The 22,891-nt window shown below is 43.0% G+C and overlaps 1 protein-coding gene across 1 annotated transcript in view; it reads right to left on the bottom strand.

Annotated features, from left to right (window-relative positions):
* The window catches only part of LMX1A (LIM homeobox transcription factor 1 alpha), a 40,172-nt gene extending 28,170 nt beyond the window's left edge, over positions 1-12,002 (bottom strand). Inside the window, exons 1-3 of the mRNA XM_067467049.1 lie at positions 11,926-12,002; positions 7,365-7,375; positions 5,201-5,372 (exon numbers count right to left, since the gene is read on the bottom strand). Of these exons, the coding sequence (XP_067323150.1) occupies positions 5,201-5,372; positions 7,365-7,375; positions 11,926-11,999 (257 nt within the window). The 5' untranslated portion in view covers positions 12,000-12,002. The remainder of the gene's footprint in view (positions 1-5,200; positions 5,373-7,364; positions 7,376-11,925) is intronic.
* Between the last annotated feature and the right edge of the window lie 10,889 nt (positions 12,003-22,891).

Genomic DNA, 22,891 nt, shown 5'->3' on the forward strand with positions numbered 1-22,891 from the left:
TTTGCATGTGTCATTGGGGACAAACATTCTGAAGTGGAACAATTCAAGAGCACTCGGCTTCTAAACCATATTTTAGAATAGAATTAGGTCAAATAGCAAAGGTACTAGCACTATAGTAACTGTCTCCACTCCTGTCGTGACTCATGTGAAAGGTTGACTAGCACTCATGTATACCACTTCACCCAATTTCCATGCAATAATCTTAATAATATGGTCTAGGTGCATGCTTTCTAGCTAGATTATGAAACACAATTTCCCAGGAACAAATCTTACATTCAGTGCTGAGGAAATGAACTACCCTTGCAATGGATGCAGAACATAATGGGAATACCTTTAAAATGCACAAAATAAACAGATCATAGTTGGGTGCTAAAAGCAGCACTGTATTTAGCTGTCATGATCTCAAGATAATCCTTTGATTGATATTTTGACTATTTCATGAGAAGAAGAAAAACCTCATGAAAACGTGCATCTTCAAAATTACCCAAAACAAGGAGAGACATTCAAACAAATCTTGTATCCATTTGTCTTATCAGAGAGCAGAGCCTAATTTGGGCACTAAAGGCTTGACTCCTCTTGGAAACCAGTTTTGTTTAAGGATTTACTGCCCCCACTTGTCCATGAATCTGGAGGGAATACCAAGGGAATCATTTCAATGCTATTAGTGTAAATGAGGATGAAGGGGAAAAGGAACAATGTGAAGAGGAATTATGATATTTCTGTTCAAAGGGATTAGTTCCACTGTCAATAAGAGAAAGCTTTTCTGAGACCAGCATTAGGAAATAAAGCCCACAGGGAAACAATGTAAAGTCAACCATAGGCAGAATCAATACTGAACCTTAAATGACTAAGAGAATACCATTAGCGTCATGGAGGAAAACAACAAACATCCTATACTCTTCAAAGAAATTACTCCTTAAATGTGCATGGTGTCCTAAGATGTTATAGCCCAACAAAAAACCTCTCCGTATAATATAAAAAAAGATTGTGTGACATACTGACAAATGTCACTCAGCATTAAATTTCTCTTAATGATGTTCTTAACCAATCAAAATGGGGGCCCCGGTGGCACAGTGGGTTAAACTGCTGAGCTGCTGAACTTGTTAACTGAAAGGTTGCAGGTTCGAATCCAGGGAGTGACGTGAGCTTCCGCTGTCAGCCCCAGCTTCTGTCAACCTAGCAGTTCGAAAACATGTAAATCTGAGTAGATCAATAGGTACTGCTCTGGCAGGAAGGTAACAGTCATGCTGGCCACATGACCTTGGAGGTGTCTACGGACAACGCCAGCTCTTCAGCTTAGAAATGGAGATGAGCACCAACCCCCAGAGTCGGACACAATTGGACTTAATGTCAGGGGAAAACCTTTACCTACTACCATAACTAATCAAAGCATCAAATTGCTTTGTCAACTGCAAAAACAATGGGAAGTGTAAAAAAAAAGAGAGTGAAGAAAAATACTGGGTATATTCCTATGCTAACAATTTTGAGATGTCAGTTTTTGATATGTCAACTCTTACAGAAACTTATGATTAATGTGGTTAATTTAACTCTTTTGTGTTGAATCGAGTAACTGCTGAACTGGATTTACCTACGATTATAGAAAGTTGAACCAATTTCTTCATTTCAGTTTGCTGAAGGCAGCACCAGAGAAGTGCCTGTGGCACCCCACAAACCTCCAGCACTCCCACTGATGACAGACATCAGCCGGCATTTTGAAGTGTATGATTTTGGACTCAAGAATTCACAATATATTGTTGATGGAAGCATTTTCCTTTCGGTGTGTGCAAATGGGTGAAATACTCATGATAGTAAGGCACCTATGCTATTTAGGGTTTTTCATTCTAAATATCCAGATAAGCCTAAACCATAACAAATGTTGTTAAAGGGTTTTTTTGGGGGGGGGGGGAGATGTTAACATGGGGGAGTGTAATGTCATGACTCCTTAGAAGTCATACCATAAATGTAAACATGGAACACACAACTTTTGTGTATAGCCTATACACAAACATACAAAGGTTTCAGGAAATCATTTGTCCAAAACATTTGGCTAGGACAATTAAGGAAGTAATAAAAACTGTTTATACTTAGTATGGAGCTACTCACATTTACATGTTTCCGAACTGCTACATCAACAAAAACTGGGGCTAACAACGGGAACTCACATTTTTAAAGTGACCTTTCATGCCATACTTATTATAGATACAAATTGTTGGTTGGGATACTTGGTTGGCCACAGTTAATGTCTATATTATTAAGTAAGCCTGTGAGGCACTTAAGCTAAAGGCCAAATCTGGATTGTAACAAATGTTTCAGTTATAGATACATTAAGGTGGGAGACTTAGTTTAAACTGCTCTTGTAAAACTGAACAGAGGGGAGGGGGAAAGCTCATAATTAATACAATGTATCCAATTTAAGGTAACAATCTCATTGCCAGCCCAGCCCTTATAAAAGTGGCTTTCTTTTAATCCAGTGGTTCTCAACCTGTGGGTTGATAATGTTTTGGCCTACAACTCCCAGAAATCCCAGTCATTTACCAGCTGTTAAAATTTCTGGGAGTTGAAGGCCAAAACATCTTGGGGCCCACAGGTTTCAACCAGTTTTCAAATCTGGATTCCCCCATCAAATCAATTTGTTGTGAATATATGTGCTACATTGCAGTTTATCAGGCAGCATTTGCCACAGTGTTCTAACTACTGACATTATTGGCAAACACTGTCCTTTTGTAAAAATGAGAACCAAGTCTATTTTAAGAGAACTGCCAGAAATGAAGACTTCAAGGCAAATCATTTGCTTTGATGCTGGTCGCTTCGAGCATTTTATTGAAATAGTGAAAACCTGCTCACGGGCCTCTATACCGAGAGGCTGCAGAACCAACTACCTTCAGGGCATTACTCTTGAAACAGCTGCCTTGTTGGAAAACTATTACAGGCTCCACAACGAAGACCCATTTAGTGACCAGACTCTTCAGGTAGCGCAAAACATTGTGTCCTCCATCTCTGAAGCCAAGAAAGAACAGTGGATCAAGCTGATCACAGAGGTCGACATGGGCAGGAGCAGCCAGAAGGCTGCTGAGACGGTTGAGCAACGACCCCTCACAAACTAATACCCTGCCAACATAAAGGCAGACCAGATAGCACAACAACTCTTGAAGAATGGGAAACCCAACTTTGCCACCAAAGTAGGAAAGAAACCAATAGCCAGACAACCAGAGATTGAGAACAACAACGTTCATGAACCCATTACATCTACTGAATTGGACATGGCTCTCAATAAATGTAAAAATGGCAAAGCAGCTGGCTTGGATGATCTACTGATGGAACAAATCAAGAACTTTGGTCCAAAAGCAAGGAGCTGGCTGCTGGAGCTGATGAACAACTGCACTGCATCCTGTCAGATCCTCAAAATCTGGAGGAAAGCAAGAATCATCGCCATCTTAAAGCCAGGCAAAGACAGTAATGACCCAAAAAGCTACAGACCAATCTCCCTGTTGTGCCACCTCTACAAAGTTCTGGAGAAACTTATTTTGCATAGAATTATGGAAAAAATAGACCCATGTCTGATCCCACAGCAAGCTGGCTTCAGAAAAGGCAAAAGCTGCACATCGCAAGTGTTGAACCTCACTCAGCACATAGAAGATGGCTTTGAAAGGCAGCAGATCACAGGAGCTGTCTTCATAGACCTCTCCGCAGCTTATGATACTGTAAACCACCGCCTCCTCCTGAGAAAAATGTATAATATCACAAAGGACTACCATCTCACTCGCCTCATAGGAAACCTGCTACAAAACAGAAGCTTTTTTGTTGAGTTCCAGGGCCAGAGAAGCAGATGGCGGAAACAGAAGAACGGCCTGCCTCAGGGGAGCGTGCTTGCTCCATCCATGTTCAACATCTACACAAATGACCAGCCACTGCCATAAGGGACAGAGAGTTTCATCTATGCTGATGATCGTGCCATTACCGCTCAAGCAGGGAGCTTTGAGATGGTTGAACAGAAGCTTTCCGAAGCTCTAGGTGCTCTAACTGCCTATTACAGGAAAACCAGGTGATCCCCAACCCATCTAAAACACAGACATGTGCCTTTCACCTTAAGAACAGACAAGCATCCCGAGCTCTGAGGATTACCTGGGAAGGAATCCCACTGAAGCATTGCAGCGCACCCAAATACCTGGGATTCACTCTGGACCGTGCTCTGACCTACAAGAAGCACTGCCTGAACATCAAACCAAAAGTGGGTGCTAGAAACAATATCATACGAAAGGTGACTGGCACAACCTGGGGATCACAACCAGATACAATGAAGACATCTGCCCTTGCGCTATGCTACTCTGCTGCTGAGTATGCATGCCCAGTGTGGAACACATCTCACCACGCTAAAACAGTGGATGTGGCTCTTAATTAGACATGCCGCATTATCACAGGGTGTCTGCGCCCTACACCACTGGAAAAATTACACTGTCTAGCCAGTATCGCACCACCTGATATCCGCCGGGAGGTAGCAGCCAATTGTGAAAGGACCAAGGCAGTGACATCTCCAGCCCATCCCTTGTTTGGGCATCAGCCAGCACGCCAATGACTTAAGAAATAGTTTCCTAAGATCTTCAGAAACACTCGCTGGAACACCCCAGCAAGCGAGAGTCCAAAAGTGGCAGGCTCAAACACAGAACCTCAATCAATGGCTGATACCAAATGAGAGAGTCCCTCCTGGGCACACAGAAAACTGGGTGACTTGGAAGGCGCTGAACAGACTGCGCTCTGGCACCACGAGATGCAGAGCCAATCTTAAGAAATGGATACAAAGTGGAATCCCCGCCATGCGAGTGTGGAGAAGAGCAAACTACAGACCACCTGCTGCAACGCACAATGGCGGACCTCCTTGTGGCAACATCAGAGGCACTCCAAGTGGCCAGATACTGGTCAAAGGATATTTAATCAACTACCAAGCTTGCAAATTCTGTGTTTTGTCTGTTGTTTGTTTGTTTTTGTTTAAAATGTAATACAAATGTCTGGTTGCTGATGACACGATAAATAAATAGATGAAAGGGGCGGAGCTTAGCGCCCGCGCCTCTCGCTTGCTCCTGAGGGAAAAAGAAGCGGAAAAACCCCTTTCCCTTGAAAAAGGATGCGAGAGGCCTCGCCCTATGTGGCGCACGAGGCAGGTGAGTGAGCGAGAGCGCGTGCGTGCATGCGCGCGGGCACTTACTTGTGGTAGTCGAGGCGGCAGTAGAGCTTCCGGTCGCGGTAGAAGCAGGTGCTGCGAAGGGGCTCGCGGCAGGAGGCGCAGCGGACGCAGCGCTCGTGCCACAGGCCGTCGTCGAGGCTCAGCAGGAAGCGCTCGGCGATGAGGCCCCCGCAGCCCGCGCACGCCGCGCGCCCTGCAACAAGGAGGGAAAGAAGAGGGGGGCGTCACTCGCTGAGGGGCGGGGCTACCTCCGAAGTCCCAGGTGGGACACCTTTGGGTCCGCTACATCCGGGAACCCCGCCCTGAGGCAACTCCCGAGCAATGCAAGGCTGCTGCTTTCCTCAAGAGCGGATGGGCACCAAATCCCGACGGCTCAGCTCTCTTAAGAGAGAAACGTTACATAACAAAATACATTCTCAACAGCCCAGAGCTGTTTAATATGTTGTGGAAGGCTCTCGTGGCCGGAATCACTAGGTTGTAGTACATTTTCCGGGCTGTATGGCCATGTTCTAGAAGCATTCTCTCCTGACGTTTCGCCTGCATCTATGGCAGGCATTTTCACTACCTCTGAGAATGCCTGCCATATAAGCCATATTCTAGCTGTGTGGAAGGGGCCCAAGATTAGTCTATAAGAGCATCCTGCCCAACTGGTGCTAAACTATCAAGCAGAGTGTGGAGTACACTTCCTCACAGCATCCCAGTACCCGAGTTCATGCTTCTCAGCAAGGAGGGTGAGCAAAATTGTCAAAGGTTTGGAAGCTAAGTGTGCTTGGTACAGCTATATATCTGAAAGGGTGTCACAGTGAGGAGGGGGAAACAGTATTTCTTGCTGTTTCTTTGTCACTGTTGATGTAGAGATTGTCTGGCTTGCCTACTCTGGAACATACAACATATCATTGTCCTTCTTTAGGGGTCCCTTTCAAATCAAGGATACTATATATGTGTGTGTGTGAATCATATCTATCTATCTATATCTCTATCTATCTATATCTATGGCTGGATGGCTCTTCATCAGGAAGGCTTTGATTACGTTTTCTTGCCCTGGTGAAGGGAGTTGGACTGGATGGCCTTAAGTGTTTTCTGTTGGTCATGGGGGTTCCGTGTGGAAAGTTTGCTTCAATTCTATCGTTGGTGGAGTTCAGAATTCTCTGATTGTAGGAGAACTATAAATCCCAGCAACTACAACCCCCAAATGTCAAGGTTTATTTTCCCCAAACTCCACCAATGTTCCCATTTCGGCATATTGAGTATCCATGCCGAGTTTGGTCCAGATCTATCACTGTTTTGAGTCCACAGTGCTCTCTGGATGTAGGTGAACTAAAACTCCAAAACTCCAAGGTCAAAGCCCACCAAACCCTTCCAGTATTTTGTCTTGGCCATGGGAGTTCTGTGTGCCAAATTTGGTTCAATTCCATCATTGGTGGAGTTCAGAATGCTCTTTAATTGTAGGTTAACAATAAATCTCAGCAACTTCAACTCCCAAATGGCAAAATCAATCCCTTCCCAATCCCATCGGTATTCAAATTTGGGCATGTTGGGTATTTGTGCTAAATTTGGCCCAGTGAATGAAAATACATCTTGCATATCAGATATTTACATTATAATTCACAATAGTAGCAAAATTACAGTTATGAAGTAGCAACGAAAATAATTTTATGGTTGGGATTCACCACAACATGAGGAACTGTATTAAGGGGTCACAGCATTGGGTAGGCTGAGAAACACTGCTCCAGAGGAGCAGAAAACAAGTTTTACCCAGAAGCATCAAGAAATCACATATATTAGAAACCAACACTTTCCCATGACTTTTCCAAATCACCAGACTGGGCCACTGCAACACGTGGCATGGGATGGCTAGTATAGTTTGGGGGGAAATAGACCTTGACATTTGGGGGTTGTAGTTGCTGGGATTTATAGTTCATCTACAATCAAAGAATTCTGAACTCTACCAACGATAGAATTGGGCCAAACTTCCCACTCAGAACCCCCATAACCAACAGAAAATACAGTTTTCTAATGGTCTTTGGCAACCCCTGTGATACCTCTGGACCCTCCCAGTGGTCCCGACCTCCAGGTTGCTCTGGAGAGTAGGATTTGGAACAATGGCTTCAAACTACAGGAAAGGAGATTCCATCTGAACATTTGGAAGAACTTCCTGACTGTAAGAGCTGTTGAACAGTGGAACTCTCTGCCTCTCTGAGTGTGGTGGAGGCTCCTTCTTTGGCGGTTGTTAAGCAGAGACTGGATGGCCATCTGTTGGGAGTGCTTTGGTTGTGTTTTTCCTCCATGGCAACCTAGGGTAGGACTGGATTCAGAGGTATCAAGCAGAGTCTGGAGTATAATTTTTCCTCCTCCTCCTCGCCATTGTTGTTATGAGTTTTGTTCAATGAAGCATATTTTCGGTGTTTTTGGGGAGGGGGGAGGAGAAGAATGTGACTCCCCTCTCCCAAAAAAATTAACATCCGGGATGTTTTTCTCCTTTCCTTTTCCCAATGTTTTGATCTTCAGTCGCGTTTTGACAACCTTTCTCTCGATATGGTCGACTCGTTTTCAGAAAGGAACAAACTGGTTTTGCGGGTTTGCCCCCCACAAAAACAACAACAACAACAACTTGCGCCTTCTCTCTCTATTTAAAATTGTGTTTTGCGACTTCCAGGAGGCTGTTTCTATGTGTCGGCAAAGTGTGTATTTATTCATAATGGGAACCATTCTGTGCATTTGTTCAGCATTAAAAAAGCAAAGCGTGTTGGAATCCAAAGGGTTTCTCTCCTCTTTTTCGTTAGATTACATTAATAGTTATTTTTTCAACCGAAATAAAATAGAACTAACACTAAAACGGGGAGTTGTTAATTTGGAGTGACACTCATTTGTTGGCAAATGAGCAAAATTAATGTTAGGATCATAGCAATTTGTTTGAGTCTCCCAAATTGGCGATCCTGGTTTTATTTTCCGTTATGTTTGGTATATTACTGAAACATTGTTTTTAAAAGGAAAGATAATAAAACCCAGAATGTTTGTGAAATGCTAAATATTGCGGGGAAGCAATATTTTACAAACTAAAAAAGGGGAAACTAGATATTTTAAATTTAAAAAATACTATTTTCCTAACCATTTTATGACTTGTGACTGGGGACCCTTCCACACAGCCATATAACCCAGAATATCGGACTTATTTTATTGTAATTTTGTTGTTTGGGCTTGGCCTCATTGAGGAAATGGAGACAGGGTATAAATAAAGTTGTTTATTATTATTATTATTATTATGGCAGGAAATCCCACAATATCTGCTTTGAACTGGATTATCTGAGTCCACATTGCCATATATTCCAGAAAATGTGGGATTTTCTGCCTTGATATGATGCATTATATAGCTGTGTGGAAAGGCACAGAGGCTGAGTATACATTGCCATATAGCCCAGGATCAATTGACGCTAAAATATCCCTTTGAACTGGATTATATAAATCTCCACTGCCAAATTTATTGCTTTATTTATTTCGTATCAAAATCATTGCATAAATTAGTATAAAACTGATACAAATAGAATTATTATTTTTATTAATTATTAATTATTATTATTATTAATAATAAATAATATTATTATAATTATTAATTATTATTAATTAATTGCATTATTAATCACATCTCTGCAGATGGCTAAATATCTTTTGACCAAAAATGGGCAACAGCAACGGCATTGTCTGTAGCCTCCAACAATTCTTCCTCTGTACATGAGGCAGGGCACAATGGACAAGCATACAGATGCAGAGTAGTCTGTTCTGCTCCACAGTCACATAAGGTGTGGGATTCTTTAAGGGTCAAATAATCTGCCAAATAATCTGAGATCAGATCCTGAGATATGTTAGATCCAGTCTTGATGGGTGTAGATGTAGATGCAGTCTTGGTAGATTTTTTTTTTTTTTTGGTCGTGTCAGGAGCGACCTGAGAAACTGCAAGTCGCTTCTGGTGTGAGAGAATTGGCCGTCTACAAGGACGTTGCCCAGGGGACGCCCGGATGATTTGATGTTTTTATCATCCTTGTGGGAGGCTTCTCTCATGTCCCCGCATGAGGAGCTGGAGCTGATAGAGGGAGCTCATCCGCCTCTCCCCAGATTCGAACCTGCGACCTGTCGGTCTTCAATCCTGCCGGCATGGGGGTTTAACCCACTTCGCCACCGGGGGCTCCATGTCTTGGTAGATGACCTGCACTAAGAGCCTCCCGGTGGCGCAATGAGGTTATCCCTTGTGCCGGCAGGACTGTGGTTCGAATCCGGGGAGAGTGCGGATGATCTCCCTCTGTCAGCTCCAGCTCCCCATGCAGTGACATCAGAGAAGCCTCCCACAAGGATGGTACAACATCAAAACATCCAGGGGTGCCCTGGGTGACGTCCTTGAAGACGGCCAATTCTCTCACATCAGATGCGACTTGTAGTTTCTCAAGTCGCTCCTGACACGGGGGGAAAAAAAGCTGCACCAGAAGTTTGTCAAAAGAAGCGAGTCTTTATTGATCCTCCTGGATATTTGAGCGTCAATTGACATTGCTGGTGATCATGGGATTCAGCCTATTATGCTGAAGTGGATTTATACCCCCTTTATTTCCACACGTTTGTTATACTCCGTGTTTTTCTCTTCCTTCCAAATGAGTCTCGGGATGCAAATAGAATAACAGTTGGGGGGGGGGGGGGGGCTGAAATACCGATAGCAGACAACATACAGTCAGTGACACGCTGTCAAAAGGATTTGGGCTTCTATTAATTGCATTATTAATTATTATTAATTATTAATAATTAATTAATTAATCAAAACTTTTCTATCCCGATCTTTTCTATCCCTTTTCTATCCCTCTACCTCCGTAGAGGGACTCAGACCGGCTAATTAATTGCATTATTAATCACATCTCTGCCTACACCCCCCACTTCATGCTTTGATTCTTTGATTCATGGCATTATAAATATCTCTCAGGGCCCTTCCACACAGCCCTATATCCCAGGATATCAAGGCAGGACATCCCACATTATCTGAGTGTGGACTCAGATAACCCAGTTCAAAGCAGCTATTGTGGGATGTTCTGCCTTGATATTCTGGGATATAAGGCTGTGTGGAAGGGCCCTGGGTGATCTGAGTCCACACTGCCATATATCCCAGTTCAAAGCAGATATTGTGAGATTTTCTGCCTTGATATCCTGGGATATAAGGCTGTATGGAAGGGCCCTGGGTGATCTGAGTCCACACTGCCATATATCCCAGTTCAAAGCAGCTATTGTGGGATGTTCTGCCTTGATATTCTGGGATATAAGGCTGTATGGAAGGGCCCTGGGTGATCTGAGTCCACACTGCCATATATCCCAGTTCAAAGCAGATAATGTGGGATTTTATTCAGCTGTGTGGAAGGTAATATTTAATAGGTGTGGATCCTTCAATACTAAAGCAAGGCTTGTCCATGTTCTCATCTTTCCCCTTTCTGCCTATCCTCGTGAAAACTGGACAGCGAGGAAAGCGGTTAGGAAGAAAATCCACGCGATGCAAACTTGGGAAAGAGCTCTGTGGGTAACCTGGGAGGGCTAAAAAGACAAATAAACCGGTCCCAAGAGAAAATAAAACGTGAATAAAACCAAAAACCAAAATTGACTAAAGTTATTGTGAAAAAAGGGTGCAACTAAATGGGAGTACCTGCAATAAATTAAAAAAAGAGAACTGTTTTGACAATTACTTTTCCAAATTGTAAGGATCATTACTCATAGAATCGTAGAGTTGGAAGAGCCCCCCCCCCCCCCCCCCCAGCTCTCCAGTCAAACCCTGCCATGCAGGAAAACACAAACCTTATTATCAGAGAATATTATCAGAGAACACAGAAATGCTGGACCACTCTCACAACCACCATGCCAGACTACACAGGGAAGCCACTGAAATCCACAAGCATGTGGAGAATTTCAACAGAAAGGAGGAAACCATGAAAATGAACAAAATCTGGCTGTTAGTGCTTTAAAAAATATAAAATCATAACAGTAAATAAAGAACAATGCCCCAAAACAGGGGAATTCCAGACAAGAAACAATCAGGGGCAACTAATCACCTCCCAACAATTGATTTCCCAAAGCAGTAAGAAGCCAGACCTTGAAACTGCTTTGCCATTCAATGCTAATCAAGGCGGTCAGTTGAAACATTCACACCTACCTCCAACAGACAAGAGTTCTTTCTCCCACTCTGGACATTTCACAAATATATAAACCCCATTTTCCTAGAATCTAAAATCATAACAATAAATAAACAACACCCAAAACAGGGGAATTCCAGACAAGAAACAATCAGGGCCAGTTAATGACCTCCCAATAAAGAATTCCCCCAGGCAGTAAGAAGCCAGAGCTTGAAACTGCTTTGCCATTCAATGCTAATCAAGGTGGCCAATTGAAACATTCACACCTACCTCCACCAGACAAGAGTTCTTTCTCCCACCCTGGATATTCCAAAGATATATAAACCCAATTTTCCTAGTTTCCAACAGACCTCACAACCTCTGAGGATGCCTGCCATAGAAGCAGGCGAAACGTCAGGAGAGAATGCTTCTGAAACATGGCCATGCAGCCCGGAAAACTTACAACAACACAATCCAAGCGCTTGTGACAGATAGCCATCCAAGTTATCCTATCTTCCTATCAAGTTCTTCCTAAAGTTTCGGTGGAATCTTCCTGTTCAAGGGAGGGTGGCAAGGGAGGCTGCCCTGTCCAGGGACGCAAGGCACTCACCCAACGAGGAAGAGGAGGAGGAGGAGGAGAGCGGGATCCTCGGCGAAAGCGGCTGCCCCATCTTCACGGCGTCCAGCATGGTCCGAGGCGCGCGCCGTCAGAACGAGCGCGAGACGGGCGGGAGGGAGGAAGGGCGCGCGAGGAGGTCGAAAGGGAGGCTTCTGCTCGCGCTCTCTCCTTCCCTCCCCCGCCTCCCCTCTCTCTCTCCTCACAGTCTCCCCTCTGCCCTGGCGCCATCCTCATCCCGGCCTCCGCAACCTGTCGCCCTCCAGCTGTTCGGGCCTTCAACTCCCAGAAGCCCCTGCCAGCTTACTCAATGGCCAGGAATGACGGGAGTTGGAGGCCCGAACAGCTGGAGAGCCTCAGGTTGAGGAGGTCTCATTGAATCTCATCCTGGGGAGAGACGCAAGAAAAGAGAATAAACGGCTAGAACACAGAATCATACAGTTGGAAGAGACCTCATGGACCATCCAGTCCAACTCCATTCTGCCAAGAAGCAGGAAAATTGCATTCAAAGCACCCCTGACAGATGGCCATCCAGCCTCTGTTTAAAAGCTTCCAAAGAAGGAGCTCCACCACACTCTGGGGCAGAGAGTTCCACTGCTGAATGGCTCTCACAGTCAGGAAGTTCTTCCTAATGTTCAGGTGGAATCTCCTTTCTCCTTTCCATTGTTCTGTGTCCTAGTCTCCAGGGCAGCTCCCTTCTCCCTATCCTCTCACATATTTATACATGGCTATCATATCTCCTCTCAGCCTTCTCTTCTTCAGGCTAAACATGCCCAGCTCTTTAAGCCACTCCTCATAGGGCTTGTTCTCCAGACCCAGGCATGTAGCCCGGGGGAGGGGGGGGGCTTGAGGGGCTTCAGCCCCCCCCCCCCGAAATTCTCATGGTGGTTCGCGAAAAGGCCTTACTGGTGCATTATTTAAACTGTTATGTTTATTCATATCATGATCTGATCACCATACTCAATATATCCCATATGCATGGAGGTATTGGGGTAACAATACAAAAGGTTTGCTAGGCTAGACCCTCTTTCACTCAGACTCAGCCCCCCCCCCCGAAACTCAGCCCCCCCGAAACGAAATCCTGGCTACGGGCCTGTCCAGACCCCTGATCATTTTAGTCACCCTCATCTGGACACATTCCAGCTTGTCAATATCTCTCTTCAATTGTGTTGCCCAGAATTGGACACAGTATTCCAGATGTGGTCTAACCAAGGCAGAATCAAGGGGTAGCATAACTTCCCTGGATCTAGACACTAGACGCCTATTGATGCAGGCCAAAATCCCAATGGCTTTTTTTTTGCCGCCGCATCACATTGTTGGCTCATGTTTAACATGTTGTCCGCGAGGACTCCAAGATCTTTTTCACACGTACTGCTCTCAAGCCACACATCCTCCATTCTGTATCTTTGCATTTCATTTTTTCTGCCTAAGTGGAGTATCTTGCATTTGTCACTGTTCAACTTCATTTTGCTAGTTTTGGCCCATCTCTCTAATCTGTTCAACTATCTTACTGGCTGTTAGAAATTGTGCGAGTTGAAATCCAAAATACCTGGCAGGTAAAGTTTGCCCGTGCCTGTCCTAGAGTATCTAGAATATCTAATTCATGTCAATAGTGGACTGGATGAGGGCAAATAAACTGATAATAAATTGATACAGAAAACAGCTGCTCCAATCTAAAGGCAAATCTTGTGAGTCGTTTTTGATGATGGGAGTAGTGGTTTTATTTTATTATGTATTTAAGCATCATTTCATGTTGTTTGTAATGTTCTTTTCAACCTTTTCCACTTGTTTTTATATAGAAATGCAGCATTAACAGCTTTTTAATTGTTTTGTGTGTTATATTCCACCATTGATCCCACATTGGGAGAAAGGCAGGATATAAAACTATATAAATAAAAATGTCATGTTGATTTGTGGGATTAACATAACGCAAAAACCACTGAACAAATTGACACCAAATTTGGCCACAAGACACCTACTAACCCAAGGAATGACCATCAACTCAAAAAATTTGATTTTGTCATTTGGGAGTTGTAGTTGCTGGGATTTATAGTTCACCTAAAATCAAAGAGCATTCAGAACTGCACCAATGATGGAACTGAACCAAACTTGGCACACAGGACTCCCATGATCAACAGAAAACACTAGAAGGGTTTGGTGGGCATTGACCTTGAGTTTGGGAGTTGTAGTTCACCTACATCCAGAGAGCACTGTGGACTCAAACAAGGAAGGATCTAGACCAAACTTGGCACGAATATTCCATATGCCCAACTAGGAACACAGATGGAGTTTGGGGAAAATAGCAATTGGCATTGGGGAGTTGTAGTTACTGGGATGTATAGTTCACCTACAATCAAAGAGCATTCTGAATCCCACCAATTACAGAATTAGGGCAAACTTCTCACACAGAACCCCCAAGACCAACAGAAAATACTTAAGGCCAGCCAGTCCAACTCCCTTCACCAGGGCAAGAAAACATAAACCCTCCTGACAAAGAGCCACCCAGTCATAGATATAGATATATATGATTCACACACAGAGAGAGATATAGTATCATAGATTTGGAAGGGACCCCTAAAGAAGGACAGTTATATGTTGCATATTCCAGAGTAGGCAAACCAATCTCTACATCAGCACTGACATACTGCAATAAATACTGTTTACCCACAAGCAGAAAGAAATTGCATATATTAGAAACCAACACTTTCTCGTTACTTTATTTCCCAGATCACCAGACTGGGTCACAGCAATGTGTTGCTGGGGATAGCTAGTTAAATAATAAGAATTATAATACCAAAAGGGCAAAACTAGCACATACAACGGAGGAGGCAGAAAAACTGTGTTAGTCTCAAGATGTGTATATCAAATGCACCCTTAAATTAAAGTGACAGAGAAGACTGAACCTTTGTCCAATCTGCCTTCATCATTGAATAAAGTGTTAGACAAGAAACGAAATCATGAATACTTTGTGTGCAATGTTACATTACCTGAGATGCCATTTTGAAATGAAAGAACAAACCGACTCTTGTGGTTAATGGCATGTATGAGTTTTTCACAGTTAAAATAGTTAATGCAGAAATGGTTGTGTTAATTTAATATGTTTTGGTTCATTTTGTATCAGTTTTGTATTGTTAGTTTTGTTGATTTAATTTGGTTATTTGTTTTGGTATTTTTTATTGTTTTATTGTCCACATTGCTGCAAGCAGCTCTGAGTCCCCTAAAGAGATGGGGTGGGATATAAATAAAGTTTTATAATTGTTATAACCATCTTGTTGAATGATTGGCTATGGTCTTTTAAACAGTACCAAAATATATAGTTATTAAGAAAGAGGACATAAGGGGGAGCAACAGCTTTGAATATGGTAGTTCTCTTGAGAGAGGAAGGAGGGAGCAGGACTTGAGTGGATGATGAGAGGAAAGGAGGGATCTGTTAACATGGTTTGTATTTATTGTTCTAGGACTGCAGGGAGTGCTCTTGAGCTTTGGCAGAATTTTGCAAAGGAGTCAGAGAATCATGCAAGTTGAAGGTACTGTTTACTTTCTATATCAGAGATCCTCAAAACTTTTAAAGCTGAGGGCTGGTCCCACAGACTGTTGGAAGGCTGGACTTTGAAAAAAAATGAATGAATTTCTAATCACACTGCACATATCTTATTTGAAGTGCAAAAACCATGGTGTAACAATACAATATTTAAAACAAAGCACAATTTTCCCAATATAAACTTACCGGTTTTTCATTAGGAAGTGTGGGTCTGGTTTTGGCTGATGAGATAGTGAAGTTAATTAGGACTGTTGTTGCTGTGTGCCTTCAATTCGCTTCAGACTTCAGGCAACCCAAAGTCTTAAGTTAAGGGCAGGAACCAGGTAAATGACCTTGGAGGGCCACATCCAGCCCCTGGGCTTTACTTTGGGGACCCTTGATCTGTATGGTTATTTCCATTAAAAGAAAATGTTTATGTTAACCATAGAGTTGGCTCCCCCTCAGAGAAACAGAGTTGGCTCCCCCTCAGAGAAATATATAGTTTTAAAAACTATTCGAATGGCAAATCTTGAGATAATCTTACTACACTAAAGGTAAAGGTTTCTCCTTGTGTCCAACTCTGGGGGTTGGTGTTCATCTCCATTTCTAAGTCAAAGAGCCGACATTGTCCGTAGACACCTCCAAGGTCATGTGGCCAGCATGACTGCATGGTGCACCGTTACCTTCCCACCAGAGTGGTACCTATTGATCTACTCACATCTGCATGTTTTCAAACTGCTACGTTGGCAGAAGCTGAGCTCCCTGGTTGTATCCAGGGAGTGGGAACTCACCCCACTCCCTGGATACAAACCATCAGCCTTTCAATCAGCAAGTTCAGCAGCTCAGCAGTTTAACCCACTGCACCACCGGATGCTCAAAATCAGGCCACATCTATTACTGCCACATGATGCAGTTTCAAACATTTTTATTCAAGGTAAATTAGAGGACAAATGTATTATAGTGAGGTAGTATGCTACAAACAAATTAGTAGGCCATATACTTTTTTTTTGTCGTGTCAGGAGCAAGTTGCTTCTGGTGTGAGAGAATTGGCCGTCTGCAAGGACGTTGCCCAGGGGACGCCTGGATGATTTGATGTTTTTATCATCCATGTGGGAGGCTTCTCTCATGTTCCCGCATGAAGAGCTGGAGCTGATAGAGGGAGCTCATCCGCCTCTCCCAGGATTTGAACTTGTGACCTGTCGGTCTTCAGTCCTGCCAGCACAGGGGTTTAACCCACTGCGCCACCGCGGGCTCCCCATATACACATTATTTACACAACTGACATCAGGTGAAAAGACTACTGCTATTCTTAACCTTTTGCTTGGCAGGTTGTCAAATTAACCATAGATAAAACAGGTATGAAAATATAAACAATATTTTATGTAATTATGGACTACTAAGATACATGAACATTCAAACATGCCACAGAAAATATTTTATTTTCTACTCATCATATTCTAGAACAGACCACTTTTTTAATTTCAGAAAATTTATTGTATCTTGTTTCTGATGTTTAAAAATTCACCAAAAATGTTTTTAAAAACATTTCCTCTTTCTTTCCCCTGGTCTGGGAAAACAGACAGAGAATTTGGAGGCTGAACTATGGAAACATGTATTAAAGACAAAACAAGGGAATGTGTAAACATTTCTAGATAGAAATAATTCATAGCACTATATGCACAAAATGAAAAATATTCAAGATTTTGAATACTTTGATCATGAACTACTTGATCAAAGAAAAAATTGGCTAATATAACAAGATAAACTAATATTAGATTTTAGACAGAATTTCTTCTCCATTTGCTATCTCCCTTAAACTAAGTACTAGTATCAATGGAAAGCAGCTGTAGTTTTGCAGTTCTAAACAACCTATTTAGCAAGATTGGCAAATGCTGATTTATTATCATTATTTTTTTATTTTATATACATTTTGTATACCTATATATCACATAAAAATTATCAGGTAGAAAGGTGTCACAAGTGGAAAAAGTCAGAAGCCCTGATCTAAGGGAACTAGAAGACAGCAGTAAAGTTGTTTCAATCCATTATCTACTTTGTTTACTCATGAATAAACAGTTAGCTCTATGTTAATTTGTGAATTGTGGTTAGATTTACAGAGGTATTTTTCACATATTCTTGAATATTTCTGCTACAGATTTTGCTTTTTGATCATATGAACTCATACTGAATTGAACTTGCTTTTCATACTTGGGTATGAAGTCTCCTTTCTTTGCTCAACCAATTCCTGTGACTTGTTCCCATGCTAAATGATTGATATGGTTCTTTTCATAGTGGTAGTGGCTAGGGGTAGCATAGGAGTGGTCCTGTTTCACCACACCCTTTCTCCTTTTTCCTCCTCATTTCTTTTATCCCATCCTGACATTGCAGTGCATTGCACATACAGACCAATGACACTTTCCTTGCCACCAGATGGAGCATTGCCTTGCTAGACACTTTGTAGACCCAATATGCTCTTAGAGCTCACATAGCATCAGAAGCTGTTTTATTGCCCAAAATATCCTCTGTGACTCTAGAAAAATCATGCTACATGGTGAAGTGGTGACTTTCATGAAGGAGGGTGCTATCTATAGCTGGAAATGTAAACCTCTGGCAAGGTTAAAATCCCTGATCTGAAAATCCACAATCCAAGATACCAAAATTATCCACATGAGTGGCTGTGATAATTGAGAAACTGAGAAACTGGAAGTCACTTCTGGTGTGAGAGAATTGGTTGTCTTCAAGGACATTGCCCAGAAGATGCCCGGATATTTGATGCTTCTCTCATGTCCCCGCATGGGGAGCGGGAGCTGACAGAGGGAGCTCCCCACTCTCCCTGGATTCACACCTCCAACCTGTCGGTCAGCAGCCCTGCTGGCACAAGGGTTTAACCCATTACCCATCACGATGCAGCCAATGATGTCATGATGGAGCCAGTACAACCCAACAAAGGTGGGACATCCCGACGGAGATGGGATGTCCCAATGACACGATGGAGGTGGGACGTCCTGATGTTGGAGATGGGGAGTCTCAATGGAGGTGGGACGTTCTGACAGGTGTGGGATGTCCCGATGTCAGAGATGGGATGTCACAATGTCGGAGACAGGATGTGCCAATGTGTGTGGGACTCCCAAAGGAGGTGTGACACCCCCAACAGAGGCAAGACTCCCGATGTCTGAGATAGGCAGCCCATCACTAAGATGCCCTATCACTATTGTTCCGTCTCCCAGGAGACTGGGTTTATTGCCTTTTTGGGTTGCTTAAATTGGTTGCCCCTTGCCTTTCTCTTGGAAGCTGCTGCAGCCTTTGCAAGGCCTAAAAGGTTCGCAACCAGAGGCAGGAAAGCCCGTTTACAGGCTCTCTGCAATGATTGGCCAAAAAGTAGTTCTTTGGGCCCGCCCCTGCTTCCAGGGTAGAAGCATCCATTTTGGAGGTCTCCCTGCCCCTTCAGTCTTAAGGAAGAATTGGATGTGCTGAAGGCCAAAAAAGGTAGCTCAGAAAAAACCACCACAAAAACGATTGAGTTAAGCTTAATTGAGTTACAGTTAGGTAAGCTAAATTAAGAACAATTGAGAGTTGAGATAAGTGTAATTGAGATATCATAGTTAGATAATTGAGAGAAGCCAAATTGAGTCATAGATAGAATAGAATTGAGTTTTATAGAGTTTATAGGGAGATAGGCCATATTGCCTTTTCTCCAAGGCTAGTCTGGAACCTAGATAGTTAGAGAAAGATTGGTTATTTCTATAGATAAGGGCTCTGGATTAGGGTGAGGGATTCCTGGACCCTTCACCTCTTGGAGAAGGAATATCTGTTTGATTTTATCTATTGACTGTTTGATTGCAACTTTGAAAGAACTGGACCAAGTCTACAAGACTTTGAAATAAATATCCTTTTTGATGTTTAGAACTCGCAATAGACTCCATTGTTAATTATCTCAATTTTCTCCAGAAAGCCCCAGCGGTTTGCCCAGACATAGGGACAGCACATCATAGTTTGTTTTATAAAGCATCTGGGTGTAACGGCACAAGTATAGATGCAGGACATCTCGATGGAGGGGGCCCATCATATCTATGATTTTGTGTTACTAAGTATTTATTATTTATTTCGTACATTTCTACCCGCCCTTCTCTCCATAAGGGGAGTAGGTGGGACATTTCGACTGAGGTAAGATTCCCAATGAAGGTGAGATGTCCCGACATCAGAGACGGGACATCCCAATGGAGAGGGGGGATGTCCCAACAACGGTGATGGAATGTCTTGATGAAGACAGCCCATCACTATGCCAGACGTGACACGTGCCAATGTCGGAGATGGGACATCCCGATGTAACTGGGACATCCTAATGGATGTGGGAAGGAGGTGTGATCACTCATATTAGCAGCTCCATCATAACCCTATCCACACAGGGATTACAAGTTCAGCCCAGTAACGATACCGTGAATAAATTATCAAAATTTGGTTGAGTCTTATTTTTTCTTTTCATAGACTTAGCATGGGGGTTTGGTTTCCCAGTTAAAATGAATGAGTAAACCAAGTTTATTTTTAACCTGAAAATATTCAGGGATGGTTTGAACCTTTAAAAGTCTCCTTGGCTATGTGCTTCCCTGGAGATTTGAATTCATGTAGGTTAGCTAGGTATTCCTGTACTGCCTCTAAAATAGCTGGTCCCTTTGTTGCTCTTTCACCTTCTAGTCCATTAAATTGTTTACAAGGCAAGTGAGAAATTTGTTGAACCTGGCACTCTTGGCAGAGTTTGTCTTCCAGCAAACACCAGGATAGTTAACATCTCCCGTTACTACTACATCTCTCCTTTCTGAATGTGTGGTCATCTCTTCTAGGAATGTGCCCAGGTCCTCAGTCTGGCTTGGAGGTCTTCAGTTGACCCCCAAAATGACATCTTTCACCCTCAGTTTTTATCCAGATACTCTCAACCTAGCTTCAAGGATTTGCACCATGGATCTATTCACAGGTGTAAACATTCTTGATATACAGTGCTACGCCTTCTTTCCTGTTTGATCTATTTTTCAGAAATAGGTTATAGCTCTTACAGCCTGCTCTGCTGGGCCCAAGACAACCTCTCCCTCCCTAGTATGTTGGGGTGTGGATACATGGGACCTTCTCTTTCAAGAGGTCCACTAAGTTGAACTTGCTGCAAGTATAGCTAACCACATTCTCAGGCAAGATCAGTATCTTCCTGCACATCCACATAAATACTGTTTGTCTTCCCGATCCCTCTTGCCCTATGTGACTCACTTTTGTATGCTGAATTTTCATATTGAATTTATCATATGCAAAGCAGGATTCAACTCAGAGGAAGATATGAAAATCAGAGATAAGAATATTAAAATTTTAAGATTTTTTTTTTTACTTACAGAAAACAATAAAAACTTAAACTGCTAAAGAAAGTCAGGAAGAGCTCTACAGTTAAATATTAAAAAACGAAAATAATGGCCACAGATTATTTAAATATGTAACTTTAAAGTAGACAGTGAAGGCTCTGATAGTGAATGATTTCCAGTTTCTTGGTTCAGTCATTAATCCAAGTAAAGACTGCAGTCAAGAAATAATAAGACTAGTGATGTCTTTCCACAGCGTGCCGTTGTGCCGGCAAAAAAGTAAATACATGGAGCACCTTGTGGTGCCCCATGCATCCTCCCTCTTTCCCCATCATATCGTAGGGATGGAACAAGGCACCCTGTCCCCATCAGATTGGCGAAAGGGCAGCAACGCGTGTGGCCCCATTGCCCTTTCCCCCATCATATGGAGAAAAGGAGAGGAAAATGTAGGTAATTCCATCAGACCTACCCAAAAAAAAAAAACAAACACTTTCCCTCATTCGTGGAGGAGGAAGCATCTTGTGATGCTTCCTCTCCACTTTGGGAGGATTGTGGGCAGGGCAAAGCCAGCATCGTCTGATGACGCTTGACAGGACCTGTCAACAATTGGGAAAAGGGGCAAAAAAAAAACCCTGTGTGAAAAGGTTCTAGGACTTGTAAGGGAAACTATGAAGAAACTCAACAACATCCTGAAGGTACGAAATTATATCATTGAGCACTAAAATCAGGATTGCAGTTATATTGTTCATGTTGATGTGAAGTTGTGAGAGCTGGACAGTGAAGTAAGCTGTAGGGAGAAAATCTACTAATTGGAAATATGGTGATGCTGAAGAAGATTTATATGGATACTACGGATTGCTAAATAGACAAATAAATGGGACCTAGTACAAATCAAGTCTGAACTTTCTCTAGAAACCAATATGACTCAAATGAGACTGTCGTACTTTGGATGTCTTATGAAATGACATGAAACATTACACATACTGCAAAGTGGAAAACAGTAGAAAAAGTAGAATTGATTCAGTAAGGAAGCTGTGGCCCTGAGATTGAGGAGAACTGATAATAATTCAGTTTTGGATATCTCTCATTCATAAGGTTACCATAAATTGAATCTAGCATTCCTGTACATACAACAAACCATCTATCTGGCAGGTTGTAAAGTTAGCCCACCATATTCACAGGGGCTAGGGCCTGGGCTTATACCTGTGCGTTCAGGGCCGTAGCCAGAAATTTGTTTTGGGGAGGGTTGAAAATTTGGGAGGGGGTTTGAAAAATCGGGGTGGGGTTTGAAAATGGGGGGGGGGGGTTAGGATCATGCTGAAGCAAAGAGCACAGCTCCTTCAATAGCCTGCAGCTCCGCCCCTGTCAACCACCTCCACCAAGTCTGGCCTCCTTAATGAGAGCATTCAACACTCCCCCCCCCCCCCACCCAACTTGGTTGCTTCACTACATCGGCTATTGCTGCAAGTAATGACAGTGTGAATAAATTGTCAATATTTGCTTGAGATAGTGTTTGCAGTTCTGGAGGGACTCTTAATTTGGTTAACCAGTTAAAATTCATGAGTAAACTAGGTTTTTTTTTAACTTGAAAAATTTCAGGGGGGGGGGGTTGAACCCCTAATCCCTAACCCTCACCCCCACCCCCCACCCCCCAGCTACAGGCCTGTGTGCATTCATAAAACAGACCCAGGAGAAAAGGGTGGATGAACGATCACAGCCCCACTTACCTTCCTATGAATTCCCCTGAAGTCTATGAACTGGCAAGCTTGGGTGGGTGGGTGGGTTGGCAGCCCTGGGAGAAGCCCTGATCTCACTTATCCTTCTCACTCTCCTGAAGTGATGGGGGAACCAAGCAGTAGAAGTAGGCATTTCCAACTGCCACCTGAAGCTTACACATGTTACCAGGGTGGTTGGCAAGGGAGGCATTGTTGCCCTACTTCTCTCTAAAGACCTGGAAAGGGAAAAGTGGCCTGCAAAGAAAATGTGGATGCCCACCACTGCATGAGCTTCTGGAAGTTGGCAAGGTAGACTACTAGCGCTCCACCCATTTGAACCATGAGGCAGCTTTGCAGACATTCACATAGCAACCCAGGGTCTCAGGAAGTAGTT

Source organism: Anolis sagrei, chromosome 4 (genome assembly GCF_037176765.1).
Source record: "Anolis sagrei isolate rAnoSag1 chromosome 4, rAnoSag1.mat, whole genome shotgun sequence".
Classification (NCBI taxonomy): domain Eukaryota; kingdom Metazoa; phylum Chordata; class Lepidosauria; order Squamata; family Dactyloidae; genus Anolis; species Anolis sagrei.